This window comes from Nelumbo nucifera, chromosome 8 (assembly GCF_055504915.1).
Source record: "Nelumbo nucifera cultivar China Antique chromosome 8, China Antique-T2T, whole genome shotgun sequence".
In the NCBI taxonomy this organism is placed as follows: Eukaryota; Viridiplantae; Streptophyta; class Magnoliopsida; order Proteales; family Nelumbonaceae; genus Nelumbo; species Nelumbo nucifera.
The window spans coordinates 6,533,442-6,556,460 of record NC_142656.1 but is presented as its reverse complement, the minus strand read 5'-3'; the positions used below and the strand labels follow the sequence as shown (position 1 = coordinate 6,556,460).

The following is a 23,019-nucleotide window of genomic DNA, read 5'->3' as shown; positions in this document are numbered from 1 at the left end:
CATTAGACGAGTGCACCCTCGAATGAGAGGCGAACATATCATCTCATCCGTCTTAACTGCGAATTAACGGAAACATTCTCCATTATCCGTCGTTCGGTTGGTTGAACTGGCCATTTTTTACGCTCCTTTCCATTTTTTGACTCTCCTCCACCGAACCCAAGCATCCATCGGCGACTCATTGCACACCGACGCATAAGCCACCGACAGCAGGAAAAAAATCCACCGTCCCCCCACTCCCCCTCCCCTCCATTATCCCGTCCGATACTCGTTCATTCTTTTGAAAGACTCCATCAGGTTTTCGTCGGGAGCTGTTCCAATTCGGCACACTCTCTGTATTTATCGGAAATAAGACAGAAGGAGATGTTGGAGAGAGAGATAAAGTTCGGCTAAGCAATTAGATCGAGAAGACGTTGCCTGAGTGGAGAGATAGTACAGCGTTTGAAGATAATTGATATGAAATGATTTCATCCCTCCAAATCAATAATGCTTAACAGGGTTTTTTATATTTTGAGGGAGGGAGCCCAATTGCAGTGGAATATTACAAAATCACATTGTGGCGATACTGATTTCCGCAACAGCCGTGCCATGCCTTCCTGTCCCACCATTGCTCCTTTCTTCTCCGCCGATGCCCCTGCCACGATCTTCTCGTACCTGTCACTGCGAGCACTGCCAACCGCCACAAACGCCACCAACACTGCCCGAACTGGCCCTGCCGATTCCACATACGACCCTTTTTAGACCTTCTGTTCGGTATCCATTAAAGCCACCCTAGATGGGCATCCACTGTACGGTGCGTGGGATTTGTTTGCCACCTCAAGTAGTAGATCGTTGGGACCGAATCTCTAGGGCAATGTGACGGGATAATGGAGGGGAGGGAGAGTGGGGGAACGGTGGATTTTTTTTTTTTGCTATCGGTGGCTTATGCATTCACAACACCAGGAGCAGTAAGTCACCAATGGATGCTTGGGTTCAGTGGAGGAGAGTAAAAAATGGCCAATTCAACCAGCCCAATGACTGGTAAGTGATAATGGAAAAGGTTTCCATTAATTCACAGTTAAGACAGATGAGATTACATATTCGCCTCTCATTCGAGGGTGCACTCATCCAGTACACCCATGGGTGCACAGAATGCGGACTCAAAATATTCTGGTATTGACTTCACTACAAAGTAAAGTAGAAACCTGGGTTTGAATCCTGCTGTGCTTTCACCAGGGTTGGAAGAGTTTGGGAATTTGGGGGAGGCCTACCCATTTGTGTAGCCTATTCATCTGGCAGAAAAGAGAAACTAATTTGGGTATAAACTTCTGAAGTTAAATTTCAAATTGAATTAACTTAAGCCTTTTTAAATTTCAAATCTATTCCAATAAATCACAAAACATACAGTAGTATTACCACTGAACCCAAGTTTCTCGAATGACAAGCTGAAATATTAACTATTATGCTACGTGTTATGGTTTATTGGGTCATGAACCAGTTCAAACAAAACAGTTTATTAAATACTAATCTAATTTGCTTTTTTTTTTCATCTGATGACCTATAAACTCCGCCATTTCCCAATCCCAAAATTTCTTAAATGTACAATGGTGGTTCATAGTACACAGACTATTGAAATATGTATTTTCTATTTATTTACACCTTATTTATAATCATTTTGAGCTTCAGATTTAGTTTCCCTATTGCATTCATGTGTATTATAATTTTCCTATTGTACTCGTGTAATTTCAAAGCATATCCAGATTTCTCTTGGATTTACCTTTCCAATACTATTTGCCATATTGATATTTTGAACGTCTAGCTGTTTTCAACAAGACATAAAAGTGTCCTATTTGTTCACCAAGAGAAAAAAGATGCACTACTTATAAATTGAAAAAGAAAATGTGATACAAAAATGACACAAGAACAATGATCATATGTTCTTTTCTAAAGAAAGCATGGGATCGATGATTATACATTCAGATACCAAGCCTTGAACAAGCACGTATTTGATTGTAGATAACATTTCTAGTTCTCCAGTGAGCTAATAATAATCTCTGAACCCACCAAGAAATCATTGAAGAACTTGGATCCCTGGGGGTCTGTATGCGCCTATTTTTCTTCACAATTAGGGATAACCTCTTTTTTGTTGGTGATTTTCTATGTCACGTAGTACATGGCCTCTGCTACAACAGTCCCTCCTAAGATTTCAAGGAACTCCTAGAATATCGCCACAAACTGAAGGTCAAAATTACCACAGCTGCAATTCCGGATAAAATCTGTCAACATGGAGATGGAAGTAAGTTTCGTGCTCAAGAAATGAAGATCTACTTCAGACTCAGAAAAACATCTTATTGGATAAAATTGCCTCTAAGATGCCCTCTTATCGGGGGGGGGGGGGGGGGGGGGGGGGATGCCAGAAAATATCATATCTCATATCTCAGATAAGTAAAATAATTAGGTTCCCAGAATGTAAACCAGATTGGGACTCAAATTCCAATCGTATTATAAATTGGCCTTGAATTTTCCAAGTAATCCCTTGGAACCCAGCTTCAGATCTTCCATAAAAATTTCTTGGTTTAAACAGAAAGGACCACTCTTTTTACTCAATAGATAGATAGGGGTCCTTGCTGTGTTAAAGAAATGACAGACAAATAATTGATACAGCACAATGTCAGTATACAAGTGACAGATCACCTTTGCATCTTTAGAATATCTTTTTTGTGTAGATTGGAAGTATGATTTGAGTAACTTCAAGCAAGATATCTGAGGCATAAGAATGACTACACTGTACTGTTTTCTGCATGGATATGGGAGTATTCTCTGTAATGCCAACTGTGCAGTCGATGGTTCCAAAGATTTCCTAACTTTAGTGCGGCCCTGATCTTGGACCTGCAATAGAAAAGCATTAAGAGTACGTGACCAAGTATGGAATCATGCAGTCTCATCATGTATTACAAACATCCATGCAGTATGGACACCCAGAAGGAATAACTGTGATATTGTTAAAGAAATCTTACTATCCCCAGCAAAAAAGATCAACACCAGCAGCAGAGGGAAGTGAGACAACACAACATGAAAAGAAAAGTCCTACTGGACATGCACATCATTATTGATATCCATACCAGAGAAAGTAAATCAGTCAGCAACATCTGTATGGTATAATATATTCAAGGGAAAATTCCCAATTAGTACCCTGTACTTTGGGCCTAGTGCCACTTTGGTCCCCGAACTTTAAAATGCGACAATTCAGTACCCAAACTTTCAAAACGTGACAATCCAGTACCTGCCATTAACTAGATGTTAACCAGCTGTTAAGTGGCATTTGAAAAAGACACAAATGCCCTTTCAGTGTCATCTAATTTTCTTTATCAACCATCCAAACATTGACAAAAAATTAACAGTCCCAAATCCTTGCCTCTTCTATTCAAGAAAGTTGGGATCACCTGAATGCCCACACAAACGTGACCCCAACTTTCTTGAATGGAACAGGCAAGGATTTGGGACTGTTAATTTTTTGTCAACGTTTAGATGGTTGATAAAGAAAATTAAATGAAACTTGAAGGGCATTTGTGTCTTTTTAAAATGCCACTTAATGGTAGGTTAATATCTGATTAACGGCAGGTACTGGATTGCCATGTTTTGAAAGTTCGGTACTGAATTGTCGCATTTTAAAGTTCGGGGACCAAAGTGGCACTAGGCCCAAAGTACAGGGTACTAATCGGGAATTTTGCCTATATTCAACTATCCTAGAAAAGAATACAATGTGACAAGAAATTCCTAGCATACAGCCCAAGTGTCTAAATTCATTTGTTGCAAACTCAGGAACAGCATATTATCAGTTCATTACAAATATCATATTCTTATATCCTTTTTATTTTTATTTAGTTTTTTTAGAGGAAGGATTAAGGATAAACTTCAGATTTCAATATTTCTAACAGTCCAGGGAGAAAGGAATGCCAAGACAATCAGAAACATCATTTTATAAAATACAAGGGAGCAGCACTTCTATGTTGACATTAAAAATCAAAATCACCGATTTGAAATATAATGTATATCAGCAACACTCTTTTTTTTTTCCTGGGATCAATATCATTAGAAATATAATGTATATCAAAGGAAATCAACCGAATTAGATGATAGCAAACAACAAAGGAAAATTACGGCATAATACCATCTACAAGCACTAAAAAATGCCATCTGCAAACCGACCTCAAAAGAAGCGCTGACATCACCAGAATATGCCCTTGACTGGTAGCAACGTAGAATCCGATCCAACCAATAGTAGTTTTCCTGGAAGGGAACAAATTTATCATGACTTTCCATTTAGTCAAAAGATATTCTCTGAATGAATCATGAACGCTTGCACTATTAAACACGACTTAGTACAAAAGTAACCTGCAGCCCATTTTCATGTGCTCGCTGCTCAATTTCAAGAATGGTCAAAACATCTTGTTCTGAAGGTCCTTCCTCCTGAAGACAAAATATTTCATCCAATGCAAGATCAACCTGCACATAATTTTGCATGAGAAACACAAGTTCTTATTAAAAATGCAGGGAAAAATGTCTCCATATTGAAGGCAGCAAATGAACCAGTTTTTCAAGCAGTATTAGCATATGTTTCTGGGAACTTCAAACAACCTACCAGCATCCGTGATATATCTGGATCACACGAAAAATTTATGCTTATGTCCCCACGAACATCCTCAGTCTTTGAAGGTTTATTACCACCAAGGAATACAGTAACACCTGCTGAGTATATCTGAGCCAAAAATTTATATGGAAAAGAATCAGGCTAAAGAACACCATGCCATATAACATGAATTTTTTTTTAAAAAAAAGAAGGATAAAGAAAACCTGGCCATGCTTGAAACGCAAAACCTGCATAATTTTCGTTTCAAGAAGCTTGCTCAGAAACCCAACAAAGTGAATTTCTTCCATCTAGTATTTGTTGTGCACAAAACACAGAAATACATCACTATAATAGAATCAATAAATACTCGTAAAAATTTATTTTTATGGGTTTCTTAAAGACTCCCGTAGCAGCTTAGAACCAACATATGGAGTTACAGACCATATTTTCATTCTTCAGTTCCACAGGAAAGGAGAGCTGTACAGAGCACTGTGCTTCTACCATGGGGCTACGAACTACCTCTCTACAGTCACAACAATGAATTCCATTAGATAACTCACTTTTCATCCATCCCTGCCCCCTAAACATAAAACCATACACAGTCAAGGTTGCACATTTACCTGATTATGGTTCCAGGGAAAGTAAAAGGCAGGCCTTTCAAATCATCACGGTTGAAATGCAAGACTGGTTGAGGAGGTTTGGGTATTCCACCCTACATAAGGAAGCACCCAATTAACATAGATTTTTTAATATTCTAAGAATAAGCAAGTCCTAGAAAGGAGGTAGAGCGGTAGACATTACCAAGTACTGCAAAATTAAAGGGCGTGCCACATCAGGATTAAGATTCCCAACAATTACAACAGTAAATGTTGACGGATCCTTGAAGCAATTATTGAAATATTCACAAGCTCTTATGGGGTCAACTTTTTGTAAGTCACTAATTCTAATTGGCTGCATGAGGAGAAATACCATTCACAAATAAGATATATACAAGTAAGAATAATATAAATAAACTAATTATAACTGTGGGATCAAAGGTTACCCTGAAGAAATATGAATTTCCATAGTTAACTTCCCGAACACGGTTTGCAAATGCTGTGTATGGATCCCTCTCTTGAGCACGAATTGCTTCTTCGGCCATTTGCATCACTATTTTGACTTCTTCTTCTCCAGGTACTACATTAGTAGTGAAAAGTTGATATACTAGCTACAGGAACAAATATGATGAGAGATTAAGACATTTCAAAAGAGTATATACAATCCATCAACCATTCAACTTGAATATCAAAGTAAAAACATATGTGATCAATACACTGCATCATATCATGCAACAAGAATAAATGTTGGAATTTTTCAACTAGGATCCATTTGAAAACAACAAATGGACGATAGCCATAATTTTCTGACAAAACAAGCATATGAAAATAAGTTATAGTTACAAATATAATGATTTTTGTATTCACAACCAATCAAATTCTCCAAGGCAATGATGAAATTTTAGTCAATTACTTGATATACATTTCTTTATATCAATTTTTTTTAATATAAACTCCTCTGTTTGAGCACATGCAATAGAGAAGGGGGGATGAAAGGGCAGCAACAACAATGTTGGTAAGAGATGGTAAGAGAACAAGGTCTCCCAAAGAGGGATACAATGTCCTTGTATTCTCTTAGCTCCTATTATCATTCTTCTCTTATTTTCTCAAGAAATTCTGTCTTGCTTGACCAGTTGTTACCTGGGCATCAACTTTCGCCTAGGGAGGCCAAAACAAGTGGTCACCACTATTGTCCAAGACAATAAACACACATCCTTAAATAATAAAAAGGAAAAAATATGCAGTCTTAGCTAACACCAAATACTTCAAAGTTCATACCTAGCTGTAAAGAAAATGTGCAATTTGAGTTGGGTGAGTTTGATAAATAAGGTGCTTTTGGGTAATTGGTACTGGAGATACAACATTGGAGGAAAATAGTAAATGGAGGCATCTTCTTTAAGTAAAATTTGGGATCAGTAACGAAAGAGTCAGAGATCTGAAAGTGCAGAAGACATGGTGCTTTTGGCTAAGTTTCAGTGCTACCATCTAGCCACAGGAATAGTGGATCAACAGATCTGGAGATGGGACAAATGGGGAATGTTTTCAATGAAATCCTTTCGGGAACTAAACAATGTTCCAATCTTAAAATAAGCTAGAAAGACTTTTTTTAGAAGAAGTAAAGTATCAATTCATTAATAGGAAAAGTACAACCATAAGCTAGAAAGATTTACTTTTTAAACCACTTTCATCTTTTTAACCATCCAAAATGGAAAATCCATAGAGCAGTTCAATGCTTTAATACTCTCAACCTGATTGTATGTATTCTAACATCAGCCAGTCTGCTGTGTTCAGGAGTGAATATTTTTGGGTAGTAATACAATGTATCCAGGGCTATCAGGGTTGATGACTTGGATGTGGGAACAGTATTTTCAAATCAAAGGCATAAATGACTTTTTTTTTTCTTTTGAAAAGTTAACACAAACAAAATATGTAGTCTCCCCACCCCCACCTCCATTCCCACCCACCTAAAAAAAGGATAAAAGAAAACATCAACCAACAATACTAGTACAGTGTTTTGCACTCCAAAAGCACATTCCTTACAAGAATGAGCTATTCGTCTTTGTGTTGGTGATTTACAAACACCTTCTGCCACTGCGGTATTTAAACTTTTGAGTTCTTTTCCAAATTTAACATGCCGGATTTAAAGACAATAGGACTGCCAAAGGGTCAGGTCTGCCCAACAGAACTGAGCCAAGCATATTGGTTCTGGTTCTATGATTTTCTCCTAATTAACAATTTGGGTTGGGACCGGTTCTTGCTGTTCCAAAGTCCAAACTGATTCAGACCTGAACCAATTATGTTGTTAATAATATATAAAGATCTCCTTTTTTTCTTGATAAGTATCCTATTATTTGGTCATATCATGTCTAAAAGGGTAAGTTTAATAAAAAAATACATAAGATAATTATGATTAAAAACACAGATTTTACCAACCTATAAACAGCCCTGTACTTTACTGTCAGTTTATTAAAATGATATTATCAAAATAAGGTTTTAAGCTGTCATTATCATTGGTAATTATAGATGCAAAGCATAATTGGGTCTTATTGGGTCATACTCGATTATCCTGATTAATAATTGGTTCCATTCTGGGTATAAGATATTGTCCCAATTATTAATCAGAACGGGACTGGTACATGCTGTTCCAAACCAGACCCGACCAATTGACAGACAGCTCTAAAAGAAAAAAAAAAAAAAACTTGACAGATTGAACTGACCAGTCCCCATGCCAGCAAATCCAAGCTAAAAACTGGTTTGAAACTATAACAGAGCAACAGATAACAAGATAAGAGGTTTACTGATCTACATTTTTACAAAAATAGACCCCAATAAAGTAAAACATATGCACATGCTTCTATAAGAGAGAAGGGCAAATACAGCTTTTTGTATTAACTAATACAGAATGCAATCCCTTATAAGAATGGCAATGATGTTCATCTAGATGCATGTCAATTGTGTTTAGATAGATAGGGAGCACAAATAGTTCATGCATAAAAACCAACCTGCAAGGCAGTTTCTAGGTCAGAAGGTGAGCAGTCACCGGAAAAGGTTCTCATGTATGCTCCAATCTTGGTTCCAACTTCAGCTCTCTTACCAGCAAGCATATCCATGAGCACAGATGGTTTATATCCAAAAACACCAATCTCTCCAGCAATGGTTGAGCCCATTGAGCATGAGAAATACCGACTTTCTGAGAGCTCAGACAGGCCTCCATATGTGAACCCCGTGAAGAGAACCTATTGAAAACAAAATATGAATTAGGAAAGCAAATTCCATCTGAAACCAAAATCTCTCTACAAAATTGAAGAACCCTGATTCTGCACATGTGGCACATGCATGTTCATCCATTTATTAACAGAACATGAAAGAATGCTAAGGGCTTTGAGTATTGGATATGTCTGAGTGTTAATTGTAAATCATGAAGCAGTTCCATGATAGTAGATTTGTTATTGGTTCCATGATAGCAGTTCCACAAAGCAGTTCCGTGGCACATGCGACACATACATGGATTTTATTCATTTATTATCAGAGCATGCAAGGATGCTAAGGACTTTGAGTATTGGATACTTCTGAGTGTTAATTGTAAATCATGAAGGAGTTCCATGATAGTAGATTTTTTATTGGTTAACAAAAATAGAATTTGATTGCAAGAAAATGTCAGTGCTATTTTAATATGGGATTTGTCTTCGATGCTTTAACCCTTGAACCTTCTTTCAGCATCCATCTTATAGACAACACTGCATTTTTTGATAGGTAAGAGTACTATTATAGTTACACATAAAAAAATAAGTCCATGTACAAGGCTTACATGTTATGTGATACATATCTTGTGTACAATATAAATGGCCCATGTAACATCTAGGGTTGGAAAATGAGGCTTAAGACACTATCGCAAAAATGATAGGAAGATGGACCTTCAAAATCAACCAAAATGGATGACCAGGAAAAATACCAGACTTCCAATCTTTCCAGTATGTTTTTCCACCAGCTAGCTCTTGTGCTAAAATTTCTAAAGATGTTGCTCCATTTACATGGACAGATAAGGAAAATGTGGTGAGATTCCATAGAATCCTCCCTCTCTTGGTAAATCCTTTAACCACCCATGATTTTGGGTCCATTTGACAACAGCTGAAGTGGCTAAATTGAATGGTTTATTTGACAACAACTTAATAACTGATACTGAATTGGGTTGATTACTATACCCTTGAATATGTTATAATTAAATTATTTTATCCATTAAAAGACAAAGCAAGAAGTTATTCAGTTCGATCACTTCAGCCATTAACAAACAGCCCCTTACTAAGACCTTGAGGAAACTGGACAGGATCACATGGAACAAACACGGTGGTTTCTGAGAGGGATACAACCATATATAGAGGAGTGAATAATAGGAGGAGATGAGGAAATATACTGAAAGAATAGAAAGGTTTCCAGAAGATGAATGAGACAACTGAAGAGACAAATTCAATAATGAAAGGAATAAGAAAGCTTCAGTATGAGTTCCAGAATAGAAGCTCATGAGTTACAGAATAGATGCTAAGATTCCTCGATAGGCCATTAGGCAGCTTAGAGCAAAGACACACTCAAATATATAAAAAGAAGAATATTGGATGGTATTATGTGCGACAGTGCAGGTTAAGCGGGGTTTCTGAGCAAGGAAAAGAAGATGACAGCAAGCCAATTGTCATGATTAGTGAACATGAGAATGTGAGAGAAAACAGACATAAGAAGGAATTACTACCATATGGAAGGAAAAAAAAAAGAATAAAAGAGTCTAACAAAGTTATCCAAAAGACCCTTTTTCATATAGACAGTAGTAGATTAATGACATACAATGCATTTTAATGTAGGTAGTAGATTTAACAATATAAACATATAAATTTTTAAGAGAAAAAAAGGATGCTTCTCTAGCAAGATCTGGTACCATTATCAGAGAGCAATTCAGAATTGTGGATTTTTTTTTTTGATCAATAACTGGAATTCATTAGATTAAAAGAATTTAGTTACAGCGCTCCAAAGAGAGATAAACAGGCTTCACTCTCTCCAGGAAGATAACAAAAAAGAAAAAGTTACAGAACAGCCCAAAACATTTGATCCCTTCCCACCCCCTACTTTGCCAAAGCAAATTCAGAATTGTGGATTCTTCCTTCAATCAACTGATGTTATTCTTAGAACATGGCATATTCCAGGCATGAATAAGGGCAGAACAGTCCGTCAGTGGCTCCCTTAGCTATAATTTGGGCAATCTGGTTAGAAAGGAATGGCAGAATTTTTGAGATGAAGAAAAATCCACTTGAGGTGGTTGTCAAAGGAGATAAGGGAGAGATAAACTCTCTTAACTCTCCCAAATACAAACAACAAAATTACAATACAGCCCAAAATAAATGATCCCTTTCCACCCCCTACTTTGCTAATGTATCACCAAATGAATTAGCATTCCTTTTCACCCATTGCACATTGATTTCCATTCCCAAGACAGCCAAATACTCCTTTTCTCGTTAATATAGCACCACCATCCAGCCTCCCCTTCCTTCATCAACCACTCAATAACTAACTTTGGGTCCCCCTCAATTACTTAATTCTCTCTAGCCCTTTGAAGACCTTCCAGCACAACCATTATTTCAGCCCTCAAAGAATCTCCAACACCAACCTATCTCAAGTAGACAACAATGATTCTTCCTTCCTCATTTCTAAAGACACCCCCTATGCCTGAGGACCCAGATTTCCTTCACTACTCCCATCAAAATTCAGCTTAATAAAGTTGGTCTTACCACAACCTTACTAGGAGCTGAGTCAGCAACAGATTTCCGATTCCTCACCAAATCATCTGCATGGATTCCTTCAAAACGATCAAGAGACTTCACTCAGTGGATCACCCTAATTGTAATGATTTCAATTAAGGCATCTCTACTTCTCTCCTTATCAAGAAAGATCCTATTATTCCTTTCTTCCCATGCTGTCCAACACACAGCCACCCTTGTACATCTCCATAAATATCTTCCCCTCTTCTTTGGCCAACTAACAAAGGTAGAGGCAAACAAGCTTCACACATTGGTCTTTTTCTTTGATGAAATAAAAGGGCAAGGGATTAATGAGTGGTAGCAAGACTCAATATCAACCTTACAAAGAGAACACCAGTTAGGGGATAAGCACCAATTTGGTCTTTTTCTTTGAAGCAAATCAGAAGTGTTAATTCTCTCCAAATAGACTTCCCAACAAAAAGCACCCACACGAGGGATAGGCTTGATCCAAACCTCCCTAATATGAGAAGGCATCCCCAGACTATCCCCTGGTTGAACTAAGGCTAAAAAGAAAGAGGCACAAGAGAATGAGCTACAAGAAGAAAGAGTCCAAATTTGACTATCCCTTTCTCAATGGGACCCAAAAAAACCCCCAACCAACCTTTGGAGAATAGACACAACAGCACTCATTTCTGACTTACAAAGCCCTCTCCTGAATCCCAACTCCCAGTTAAACCCAGACAGCGAATTAGAAGGCACAATGAAAGAACAAATAGACACAACAGCACTCATTTCCGACTCACAAATCCCTATTAAAGCATCTAAAACCTCCGCCTTTGAAGAGTTCGCATTGTCTATTGGGCCACCAAAGAAGCAACAAATATTTCCTGTCCTATCTCTTATCACTCCTCCAATACAAGCAGCGCCAAAATCCCCATGGAACTCCCATCAAAGTTTAATTTAACAGTATACACCTGATTAGAGCTGAACACCTGAGGGATAGATAGAACTTCAGGGGAAGAAAACAAGAGCTTCACCACATTTCTTTGTAAGCCATTCAAAGAGAACCCATAAAAAATTTTAATGTTCACCACCCAAAAGTTACATTAAGTCAACAATGTGAGCAATCAGGTCTTCAATAGATTTAGCCCTGTTCTCAAAAATGCCATTATTCCTTTCCTCCCAGACACCCCACAAGACAGCATAGTGGCCCAAAGGGGCTTTCCCCTCTCATCTAAGCCTCTTGCCTGCCATTGCCAAATAAGCTCAATGATCCTTTGAGGCATTGTCCAACTATAAACGGCAAGGTTGAGGAAACGATACCAGATTTTTCTTGTTTCTGTGCAGTGAAGTAGAATGTGCTCAGCCGTTTCCCCATCTCTAAGGCAGAAGGAGCAAGCATAAGGTGAGAGATTTAATCTACCTTGATTCTTCTTTTGCACTAGATCACAAGTGTTTATTTTCCTATGGGTGGTGTCCCCCACAAAGAAGCTAACTCTGGAAGGGATGTGAGAAGGCCAGACCTTCTTTAAAGGAAAAGGATGATTGAGCTCATATGCTGTCAATGCCTTGAAAAAGATGATTGAGCTCATATGCTGCCGGCGAGGTGAAGGGTCCAAATTCGATAGTCTTTAGAAGAAGGGGAAAGATATACCTCCCTACGAGATTGGAGGAAGTCAGCAATATCCTCTAATTCTGCTTCTCTTAAGGGTCTATGAAAGTCAAGGTTCCAATTAGAGCCAAGGACATTGAGGACAAACAGGTGGCATCAGAATCTTCTTTGTTTATAGAAAGGTTAAAGAGCCTAGGAATGGCCCAGCCCCACAGAGGCCAACTTAAGTGAGAAAACACCTTTGTGATATGAACCAGCTATTTCTTCTGACCCTTCAAATGCCTACCAACACTACCATATTTGTCCTTCCCCTCGGGGACTTCTAGTGATGCATCCTGCAAGCTAAGAGTAGCAGATCCAGCAATATATCTTTGGTCTAAACTTGGTCTACACACCTTTTACAGCCCAAATCTTCTCCCAATCCAATTAAAACATCAAAGAAATCCAACATATTGGTTCTATCAATATCTTCATTTGTATTGTAAGATAGTGCCTCCAGACCATTTACAGCCCAGATCTTCCCCTAACCCAATATTGGGCCCAGCTATTTGCGGTCTTGGGAAGAGTGGATTGGATAAGAACATGTCTTGCACAAGGTGGCTATTCTCAGATTTGAACCCACATTTTCATGCCCGCCAGCCTGAGATTTTACTGTTGCACCAAGGAGGGAAAAAGAATGAAAAAAAAAATGAGAAGATAGTAACATTGGGGTACAGAGAAGAAGTGATTACTTTTTTTTTTACCCTTTCTGTCTTCTGTTTTATAACAGTTTAATAGTAGTGACCATCCTTCTTGTGAAAAATACTTGGTTGAGCTTCATCTTTGGCCCTGGATGACTCCATTTATAGGGGTACATCTTTGTACAGATTTTGGAATTTGGATATGTTGTTCACTCCTTTCTTAAGTCAATAAGTATCCACTATATAAAAAGTGTTGAAAAGGCTAGACCCCTCAACAATTTGATATTCAATACTCTCCACTATTTATATGCCAGTTACTAAACCCGTGCTAATGCACTTTGGATGCTATGGTTCCAAATTTATTGTATATCCATATCCAAGACCTCAGCAGGGAAAAAATACCCATGTGCTACACAAGATTCATGCTGGCAGGAGACAACCTAAAAGATATTAGACATCATATGGTTTTCAAAAGTCAGCCCAATTAATAAGCCTAGGGAACTCTCAATTTGGTTGCCTATAACCTCCAGTTACCCATTGCCAGAGTATTAACACAACATATCCATTAAATCATAGAACATAGTAGATAATTGACATGTAACCATTTACTATAAAATTTAGCATGTAAAATCTCCGAAAAAGGCACCATGCAAATGGATGGAGACTGGTAAAAAGAAAATTCACCACAAAAACACAAAATCCCTATTTGTGATACTTATCCTCTGTAGGATAATTTCCCTCACGTTTAGCATCAGTGGTATAAAGTCTCATTATCACATTTATCAATACAATCAGTTATCTTTCATCTCAAAAAATTGTCACATGAAATATCATAATGAAACTAGTTTCTTCAGAGTTTTCAATGGTATTATAGCCAACATGTAAGTAAACATTTATTGAGACTAGGAGTAAATTTGCTGGAACCCACACAATAAGAGTAAAAAAAGGTAAACAAAAATCTATAGTAATGTAAAATCCCAAAGTCATCATCAATTCTGCAGGCAGAGTAGAAGACTATGTGGCATAGAGCTACTTCTTATAATCTAGAGGGTGTTCTGGCTAAAGAAAGATCAAAGAATCCAAACCAAAGGTGATATCTATATTCACAACCCAAAAAAGTACTCAGTACCTGATCATCAAGGAAGTCTGTGCACTTGTAGCATATTTTCATTCCATTTGAAAGAAGTAACTCGGTTACATCAATATCTGGATATTCACGTTGCTGTATAATGTCCCTGAGACAATTTAACAAATGCAGAAGATACAATATGCAACCATTAAATTGATAACAACATCTTTGCTGCAAAGTTAATTACCTTCTCCAGAAAGAAAAACAGATAAATAAAACTCTTACATGGACCTACAGTTAGGATAACATAAAAACACAAGGATGTTCTGCCTTTTAAAGTGTCAAGCATATTTCACCCCTTGTCAGTGGCAAAATGAAATCTCCAGTTTCTTCTTAGGTTTAAATGTATTAATTGAAATTAGAGGAAATAAATGCATAAGGAAATTTTACCTCAAGATCCATGCCACTAGTCTCTCCACAATTCAGACATGGTGTAACTTCACAATGGTCTATTTTTCCCCATTGATACCTTCAATCACTTCTTGTTATTGGTGTTTTAGATGGTCTAGTCCAAACCATCTTAGTTTACTTTCCCCCATTTTATCACCAACACGGGAGGGTACTAGATTCCCTCGAATATGCCTATTTGTAATCCTATCTTTTCTGCTTTTATCACTCATCCATCTCAACACTCACATCTCTGCCACAATTATTTCTCGGGCACACTTCTTGGCTCCCAACATTATGCTCTACACAATATTTTCAAGTTACTAGCAATTTTGTAAAAATTTACTTTAGCCTCCATGGTGTTCTTCAATCATACAATACTTTAGATGCAGCCCTCAGTTTCGTCCATCCCACTTTAATCCCATTGGCAACATCCTCAATCTTTCTCTTTTATGAATTATTGCACCAAGGTGGAAAAAGTGACATTACGAGACCTCTTTGGTCTCCAATCCTAATTGTGACATGGTTTTTTTTTTTTGAAAAGGTTGGTAACTTTATTAATGAAATAGAGGGTACATAAGAAGATGTACACAGAAATTACAACTCAAGTGTTAAGTAGGAAGAGAACTATCACTAAACAAGACATCCCTGTGAGCACCAGCTTTTGCTACACTGTACTATTTTTTTTTTTTTTTTTTTTTGCTTCATGGGCCACACAGCAGGGGGTAGCCAGTCCCCCAAACCCAAGTGACAGTGGGATTTGATCCCTAGTATCTGCTACAACCAGCCAGCCCAGAGAACTTACCAACTAAGCCACCATCAGTTGGTTCATTATTCACATGGCCAACAACACCAAGCACAAATAGAGTTTGGTTATAAACCATTAAAAAGGCAAGATATAGAAATGCAAATTAAGCCATGCAATTAAGAAATAATTTTTTATCAGTATGCAATTAAGAAAATAATTACTTCAAGGGGTCAATTAACTAGGATAAGATGGAGATCTATAGTTGAGCAAAGGTTACCCTGGAATTGGCTTTGTATTGACAATTTCTTCTGGGATGTGCTCGTCATCCCAAGGAGAAATGCTCCTTTCTTCCTCAAGAAAATTGATCTTCTGCACAGCAGCTTTTAGATTATCAACTGTTGCAGTAGCTCGAGGTTCAACTGTTTTGATCACACAACTGCATGATGTACGGAAGTTCTCAGAGTACCTAGACACCTCCTCTGCTGATATTTCTATTTGAAAAAAAAAAAGTTGAGAAAAAAAAGATGGTACAAATAGCTTAAACATAACAACATTATTTCTTAGTAGAACAAATCCCAGTTAGTAGAACCAAGAAGGTAAAATAGTAAGACTCACGAGGTAAAATCGTTTTTTGAAGTTGTGCCTCATACTCTATTCCAACGACAGGTTCGTTGTGGAAAAAGTGCTATCAAATAAAAAAAAAAAAGATTAGCAAATAACATAATACAAAAGTTTTAAAATGATATGAATTTCCAGTCAAAAGAGATATGGATCCATAAAAGGATGGATTTCTTTGCTTTGCTGATGCTAAAATACATATTAGCACAGCCAACACATTAAGCATCAGGATAAAAGAAAATAAGAATATAAAAAAATACCAAATATCCAAACTTATCAAAAAAAAAACAAATTTCCAAGGAGTTTAAAACCCTTAATCAAGAGGTTAAGTTTATAGCTTATTGTCACTGTTTTATTGCTATAAAACTGAGAATCTGATCCCAGCAAGCCTACTGAGAAAAGATCCAAAGTTCTGGGGACTAACCATAACAGCAGACCATCATGGACATCCACCATAATTAATGATAAGATATAAAAACTATAAAATCAGAACAAGACACAATTGACATCCTCAACAAAGAAATAAAAAGAAGAATTAATCTAACTGTTGAATGAAGATGTCATGCGCATGTAACTTTATGATATGATAATAGTTCAAGTTCATATTTCTTATTGTTATCAGCGATACCATCACCTCACGTGGTATATTTCTCCAAGTCATAAGGAGGGAAAAAAAGTACAGTATTCCTTTAAACCTTTTGTGAATTGCAAACTAAACTATCTTGCCTCCCCATATTTGGTGTGGGTGGGGATGGAGGATTTCCCATCAGCGAGAAGGTGGAGGAAAACATTGAAAGTTGAAGCAAAAACCTTTGTGCTGGAGGAGGTTTGGACTAGGGGAGCCCTGGCACTGAAGATAGTTGAACTAAGAAAAGCTTCCCTCGTCCTTCCAGAAAGAGCTGTTTCTTAGTTCAGGGGTGTGCTAGAAGGTGCAGAGAACTCAGCACAGGTGAAAGAACAAAAAAACTACCATACCGAAGCAGGAAGAAAATATGTTGCATAAAGGAGAGAAAACAAAAAGGGAAGGTACGTTGGAATATACGAGCACTTTGGTGAAGGCAAAAAAGGGAAGGATAAAATATCAAATAAAGAAGAGAAACAAAAAACTTTGAAGGAAAAGGAGATTCTGAGCGAAGATTTAATGTTGTGCGAGGAAGTAGAAGATTTATGTTTAGCTACACATCTGGGAAAGCTTAAAATGTGGGTAAATACCTCCAAAGAATATTGGGAACGCAGGGTGGTTATTTCAGCAAAAGGAATTGTAGGAGACTGGACTGGCCTAGGAGAAGAAATGAAACAGATACTAAAGGTCTCAGGCAAGGTGGTAATACAACCTTTTGATGGAAAGAAAGCAGTGTTATTATTACCTGAAGAAGTGCAGGTGGATGTACCCTTTTTGGCTATAACTAAGCAAGGCATGGTGATAGTAGAGAGGTGGTCTCCCTGTTCAAATGAAAAGGTTGTCGAGCCAATAAAGTAATATTGAACTGAGAATCCTAGGCATGGTGATAGTAGAGAGGTGGTCTCCCTGTTCAAATGAAAAGGTTGTCGAGCCAATAAAGTATATTGAACTGAGAATCCTAGGCATGGTGATAGTAGAGAGGTGGACCCTGGAAGTGTTTACAAGAGTTGCAAAACTCTGTGGAGGAGAATTGCTGGCCTTCGTTGTTGATGACTTGAGAGCAGCCACAGTCCAGCTGGGAGGAGCAAAACCAGAGTTAATCCCTCGTCTGTTGGAAGTATACACAGATGGGGTGGAATACAAAGCCTGGATTACTACTTCCATTGAAGCTCAGTGGTGGAAGGAAGGGCGTCCTGAGGAAGATGATGCTGATGTGGTAAGTTTACCTATTCAGTGCAATCAAAGGCAGTGACAGAATGAAAAAAGAAGTTCAACAATTAAGGAAACTGTGGCCCAGGTGGTAGCGTCCAAATCTGAAAAAAGACAGATGTTGGGCTTTGTGATTCGAAGGGGGCAGCTGGAGAAAGGGATGCAAACAGATGGGCTGAAACAGGCACGTGGGGTCAGGTAAAGAAGGCCATGATTTAAGGCCGAAAGTAAATGGGCCTAATCTAGATGGGCCAGCAAACATATTTGGGCCAAAACTTAGGAGGTCATGTGACCTTCTAAAAAGTCATGTGATAGGAGACAGGATTCGAGCGACACCAGGCTTTTCCGATCTATCACCGTCCCAATCCAAGCCCAACCAAACTGAAAAACAGAGAAACCAGAAGACTGCAGGAGAAGTATGAGCATGGAAACCCAGGCTGGTATCCTACAAGGCCTGAGATTTGCCAAGCAATGGGAATTTCAGAACTTGGTGGTGGAAGGGAACTCTAAATTGTTAATAGGGTGGCCGCAAACAAAGAAGCTGGGTGTATGGAAGTTTAGACAGAAAATAAGGGAAATAATTTGCTTGGCAAGGGAAGTTGGAGTAACATTCAAATGGGTAAGGAGATCAGCAAACTCTGTGGCAGATAGCTTGGCAAAACAGGGGACATTCAGGGAAAACTTTTTTTGGGCTGTACTGTAACTCTTGATGTTATTTTGGGGTCAATACTCTTTGTCTGAGTGGTTGACAGTGTAAGAAGTTTATTTGATATCCTTAATGAAAGTTACCGTTTCCAATAAAAAAGAAAAACTTTTGTGAATTGATAGTTAAGAGAATAGTTTTCCGAGTGCCTTCTTCATTAGAACCTCCTCAGTGCACACCTTGTTTTCAAAATTGTGTATTTCTCTCACCCCAAATGCTCCACACAGATTTTGTAAGCAATTTCACTTGCTTTTTTTTTTTAATTTTTGAAAAGGTAAAGCAAGATAATGAGGTACTATACATTGGAGCACCAAGGCCAAAGCTATCCAATGACTTGCATATGTTTCCTAAAGCAATGGATCGATATGATAATGATGTCCTAAAAATTGACTTCAGAATATTTTCTTCAAAATCACTAGATTAAATAGGAAAATATTAGGTATGAAAATTATAAAAGCAATATGGCAAAGCTCTATCAGTGACACAATAACATATAGTGGAAATGATTGAAGGATGTCAGCCATGAAAATCAAAGAGAAAATAAGGACTTGGAAGTACCTGTAAATATTCATCTCGGAGACTTGTAGATGGCCTTTGGTCTCGCTCCAAATAAGCAGATTCAATCTCTGACATCATTAATGCTCGGACAATTGATATCTCACGCTCTGAAAACCCTTGGAGACGAACTCTTGCAACCTGAAAAATAAGGCAACCTTAAGGATAAATAAGATGAGACAAAAAAAATATCATGCCAAGATATAAAAATACCTCCATGAGCATCGATTCCATGGCTTCCACAGTCCCCTTCTGTTTGCATGTTGAAGTTATTACGTAAGCCTTCATAGGACGAACTAGAACATCTGCTGCAGAATAGCATGAGAAGAATGGAGGGTCCTTTCTACGAGATATTTTAAAGAATCTCTGATTTAGGGCACAATGGAACATTGCTTCTGCTAGTGAGTCTTTATAATCTTTAACTGTCTTTAGTTCACCCACTGGCATCTTACAACTGATCATCACTGCAGACTGTTTTTGATATAACCCAAGAGAACAATGTCATGATTGCATGTGGTTTCATCCAAAAAACACATGCATTAACAAATTAGAAGTCTACTAATTACTGACCCCAGCAGCTTCAGATTCAACAAAGCATGAAAACCGCGGTTCATTGTGTGATGGAACAGGGAAATATGGTATAAGTGGAGGAGGGCTGGGCATTGAAACTTTTTGTCCAAAATGAGTCCTTATCATTTCAACAACACTCTGCCAGGAAAGAAAGTTTACTTGAACTGTTTAGAAAATTGAATCAATGTTAAAAAGAAAGATAGTTAATAATTAAAGAAGCAAATTTGAACACAGTTGACGAAAACCTGTGTATCTGAAAAATCCCCAACAGCAACCACTGCCATATTTTGTAAATGGTACCACTTCTGATAAAATCGCTTTACAGTTTCAGGAGAAACGGTCCGAATCACCTTTTCTAATCCAATGGGTAGACGCTCAGCATACTGCATCCATTTAGTAAATATTTATAGATTCCCATGATACAAACTAGGAACTAGTTATCAAGGAAAATAAGGCAAATCAGGGACCAATAAAAGAAGAATAATCATATATAAAATAAAATTCTTATCTCTATACTTCTATATTAGTTATATATTATTGTACGTCAGTACAGAATGATATTTGTTAATGATTAGAGTTAAAGAAAGAACCAACAGAGATTGTAATCACACAGGTTGCATAGATTGCAGGAACTTTGTACCACCCAATTTGTGTTCAAGAATCCTTAATTAATCCTCCATTAAACCCAAGACACCACCAATCCTTCACCAAATTCCCATCAGGTCCCACCTGGACCAGACTCACAATTGACCACCAGAGTACCTAATTTAGCCTAATAAATCTTAAAATCTTAAAAAAAAAAAAAAAACTAAAACAAAACCTCAATAATATCAAAATAATTTCCCTAATATATAAACCACTAGCTATCAATTCTCACCTTAAAAGTCAAGCATTTGACACTTTGCAAAGAAACTTTCTGTTTTGAATAGATCAAAATCATACAGGGTCAAGAGAGAAACTAAAACTCATTACTGGATTCATCACATGAAATACTTAATACAATGATAATAGACCCTTAAATTGCTCCTCATTTGAGAAAAAAAAAAAGAAAAAAAATCATTTTTGAACCTCCCAATATCAAATAGCCGACCCCAGAAAATTGGGATAAGGCTTGGATGATGATGATGATTGTCAATAAGCACATATCATTAGACTCAAAGCACCAGTAGTCCTATCCCCATTGTCATGGTGGGCCTAAAGGAGATGTAGACCCTTCATTGTCCCATATGGGCAGTCAAGAATCATATGCCTCCTAAAGAACCTATACATCCTACAGTGGCCTTATCCAAATAAGCTTACACACTTAAGACCTTCTGCTTGTAGCTAATACCATCACCTTCTGAACTACATAAACACCCCACCTCCATCTTCTCTCATTTGAACACATACCACCAAGCCTTTCCTAACGCCTTCAGAAATTTTAACAATTTCCTCCATCAAAATCCCCCAGAATTCTTTAAAATAAGAAACTAAGGATACGTAAAAAGAACCAAAAAAGTGAACATTCTTATCTTTTCAAAAGACTTAAAACTCAGAAATTTGCAAAAGGGCAACTAATCCCAAATCCTCATCCTCCAGGAGATAAAAGAATAGTTTTGTATGCAACCAAGAAATTATAGAAAGAACCATTGTGGAATGGGGCAAAAAAAACAGATCTGTTATTACTGTACCTTTGATCCTTCCATCATTAGAACCCAGTGTGCATCCTGCATACGTCCATTGGCATTACGGCTCATCCTGTATTCTTCCAAAACAGCTCCTCTTTCTTTGTCCAAATCATTTGCTAATACTCGAATCTAACAACAAAAAATATGACTTGACCATATGAAATGTTAGTAATAACAAAAGTTATGAATCATTGAAACAACTAGAAGGAAGTGTTGCTACCTCAGAGCTAAATTCTGCCAAAATAGATATGGCCTGGGATAAAAGGTCAGGCTTATCAACAGGAACAAGCAACTCATATATCGTTTCATCAGCTGATGTTGAGGCATTTTGACAAGCACCAAACTCTGCGCCAATGCTTTCTAGAAACTTAACAATATCATGATTGGAGTATTTCTTAGTGGCACTGAAAGCAAGATGCTCGACTATGTGAGCAACTCCACGCTCATCCTCCTCTTCCAAAACTGAGCTGCCATGAATCGAATGAACTGGCTCACATCATATTTCAGGAAAGCATAATATTTACGACATAATGGAAATAAAATCATTGTAGGAGTAAGATTACAGGGAGACTCAACTTCTTATTGCCTAAGAAATGCATTCCATCATAGAAAACCAACTAATTGTAACAATCCCGACATAAAAGTAAATAATAAGACTCAATTCCAGCGGAATCCAATTTTTTGCATAAATTGTTTAAAATTCAATTAATAGAGATGGGACTGAAGCAGAAATCGTTTATTAAATTAAGTAGAGCCATAAGACATTGACGATTATCAAGTTTCTGCACGACTTACCGTTACCCATCAAATACAGCAATTAAATTAAAAAGAATACCAACAAGGAGAAAAATGCGTTCCCCATCTGAAGGGCCCGTTGGCTATACCCGGATCACCAATTGCCAAAATTCCAAAAATAATGAAAAGGAAAAATAAACCAGAGAAGTAAACCAACGACAAAACCAAACCCACAGAGTAGAAACTGCGGTATTGCTTACCCGACCTTTACTGCAAGCGCGAGAGCGGCTCGCATTCGGGGCTTAGAATTGCATCGTACATAGTAATAGAGGCCATTGTCAAGCCTACCGTAGTCCACACCAACCGGTCGTTCTTCAAGTCCTTCCTCCAAGTTGATATTAACCAGCTTCAGAGACCTGAAACCGTGCCTCTGTGCGATCTGCGGGACCTCTGCAGGAAGCAAATCCATGGCCTCTTCTTCCTCCTCTCTCTCCCTCCCTCGCTCAAAATGCAAATGGGGAAGAACAAGTAGAAAATTTAAAAAACCTGAAAATTAGAAAAAAAAAAAAAAACCAAAACTCCAAATCTAGAATCACCCTAGAGTTAACCTTTGCCCTCCTTCCCCTCGCTCTGACCAAATGTAACCATTCGTACTTTATTCAGGAAGTCTTCTTCCCATGACATAAATGCGCTGGTCATTTTATATTTTTCCCCCAAACTTGTGTCTCGGCAAAAGAGATTAATCCAAGCAGATTGAAGATTAATGGTTGTGATGTACGAGTGGGACCGGGTGATTAAAGCTGGTCGTTTATACACTGTTTCAGTTTCACCTTCACGCGAA

The 23,019-nt window shown here is 37.8% G+C and overlaps 1 protein-coding gene across 3 annotated transcripts; it reads right to left on the bottom strand.

Annotated features, from left to right (window-relative positions):
- Positions 1-1,825: 1,825 nt before the first annotated feature.
- Positions 1,826-22,871, bottom strand: LOC104588199 (Insulinase (Peptidase family M16) protein). Of its 3 annotated transcripts, none has more exons than XM_010246038.3 (21): positions 22,439-22,871; positions 21,664-21,910; positions 21,447-21,572; positions 20,022-20,159; positions 19,777-19,914; positions 19,420-19,677; positions 19,210-19,347; positions 16,115-16,184; positions 15,777-15,990; positions 14,365-14,470; positions 8,205-8,438; positions 5,649-5,813; positions 5,408-5,557; positions 5,227-5,318; positions 5,048-5,129; positions 4,831-4,914; positions 4,619-4,735; positions 4,372-4,482; positions 4,186-4,266; positions 2,671-2,865; positions 1,826-2,252 (listed from the first exon to the last, which is right to left on the bottom strand). In XM_010246038.3, exons 1-21 carry the CDS (start codon positions 22,645-22,647, stop codon positions 2,175-2,177), a joined length of 3,033 nt encoding a protein of 1,010 aa, XP_010244340.1. In that variant the 5' UTR covers positions 22,648-22,871; the 3' UTR covers positions 1,826-2,174. The 3 variants fall into 3 exon arrangements, with proteins under 3 accessions (XP_010244340.1, XP_019051662.1, XP_088748682.1); XM_019196117.2 differs by having other exon boundaries at positions 21,664-21,905; positions 22,439-22,858; XM_088892556.1 differs by lacking the exon at positions 22,439-22,871 and having other exon boundaries at positions 21,447-21,591; positions 21,664-21,802.
- Between the last annotated feature and the right edge of the window lie 148 nt (positions 22,872-23,019).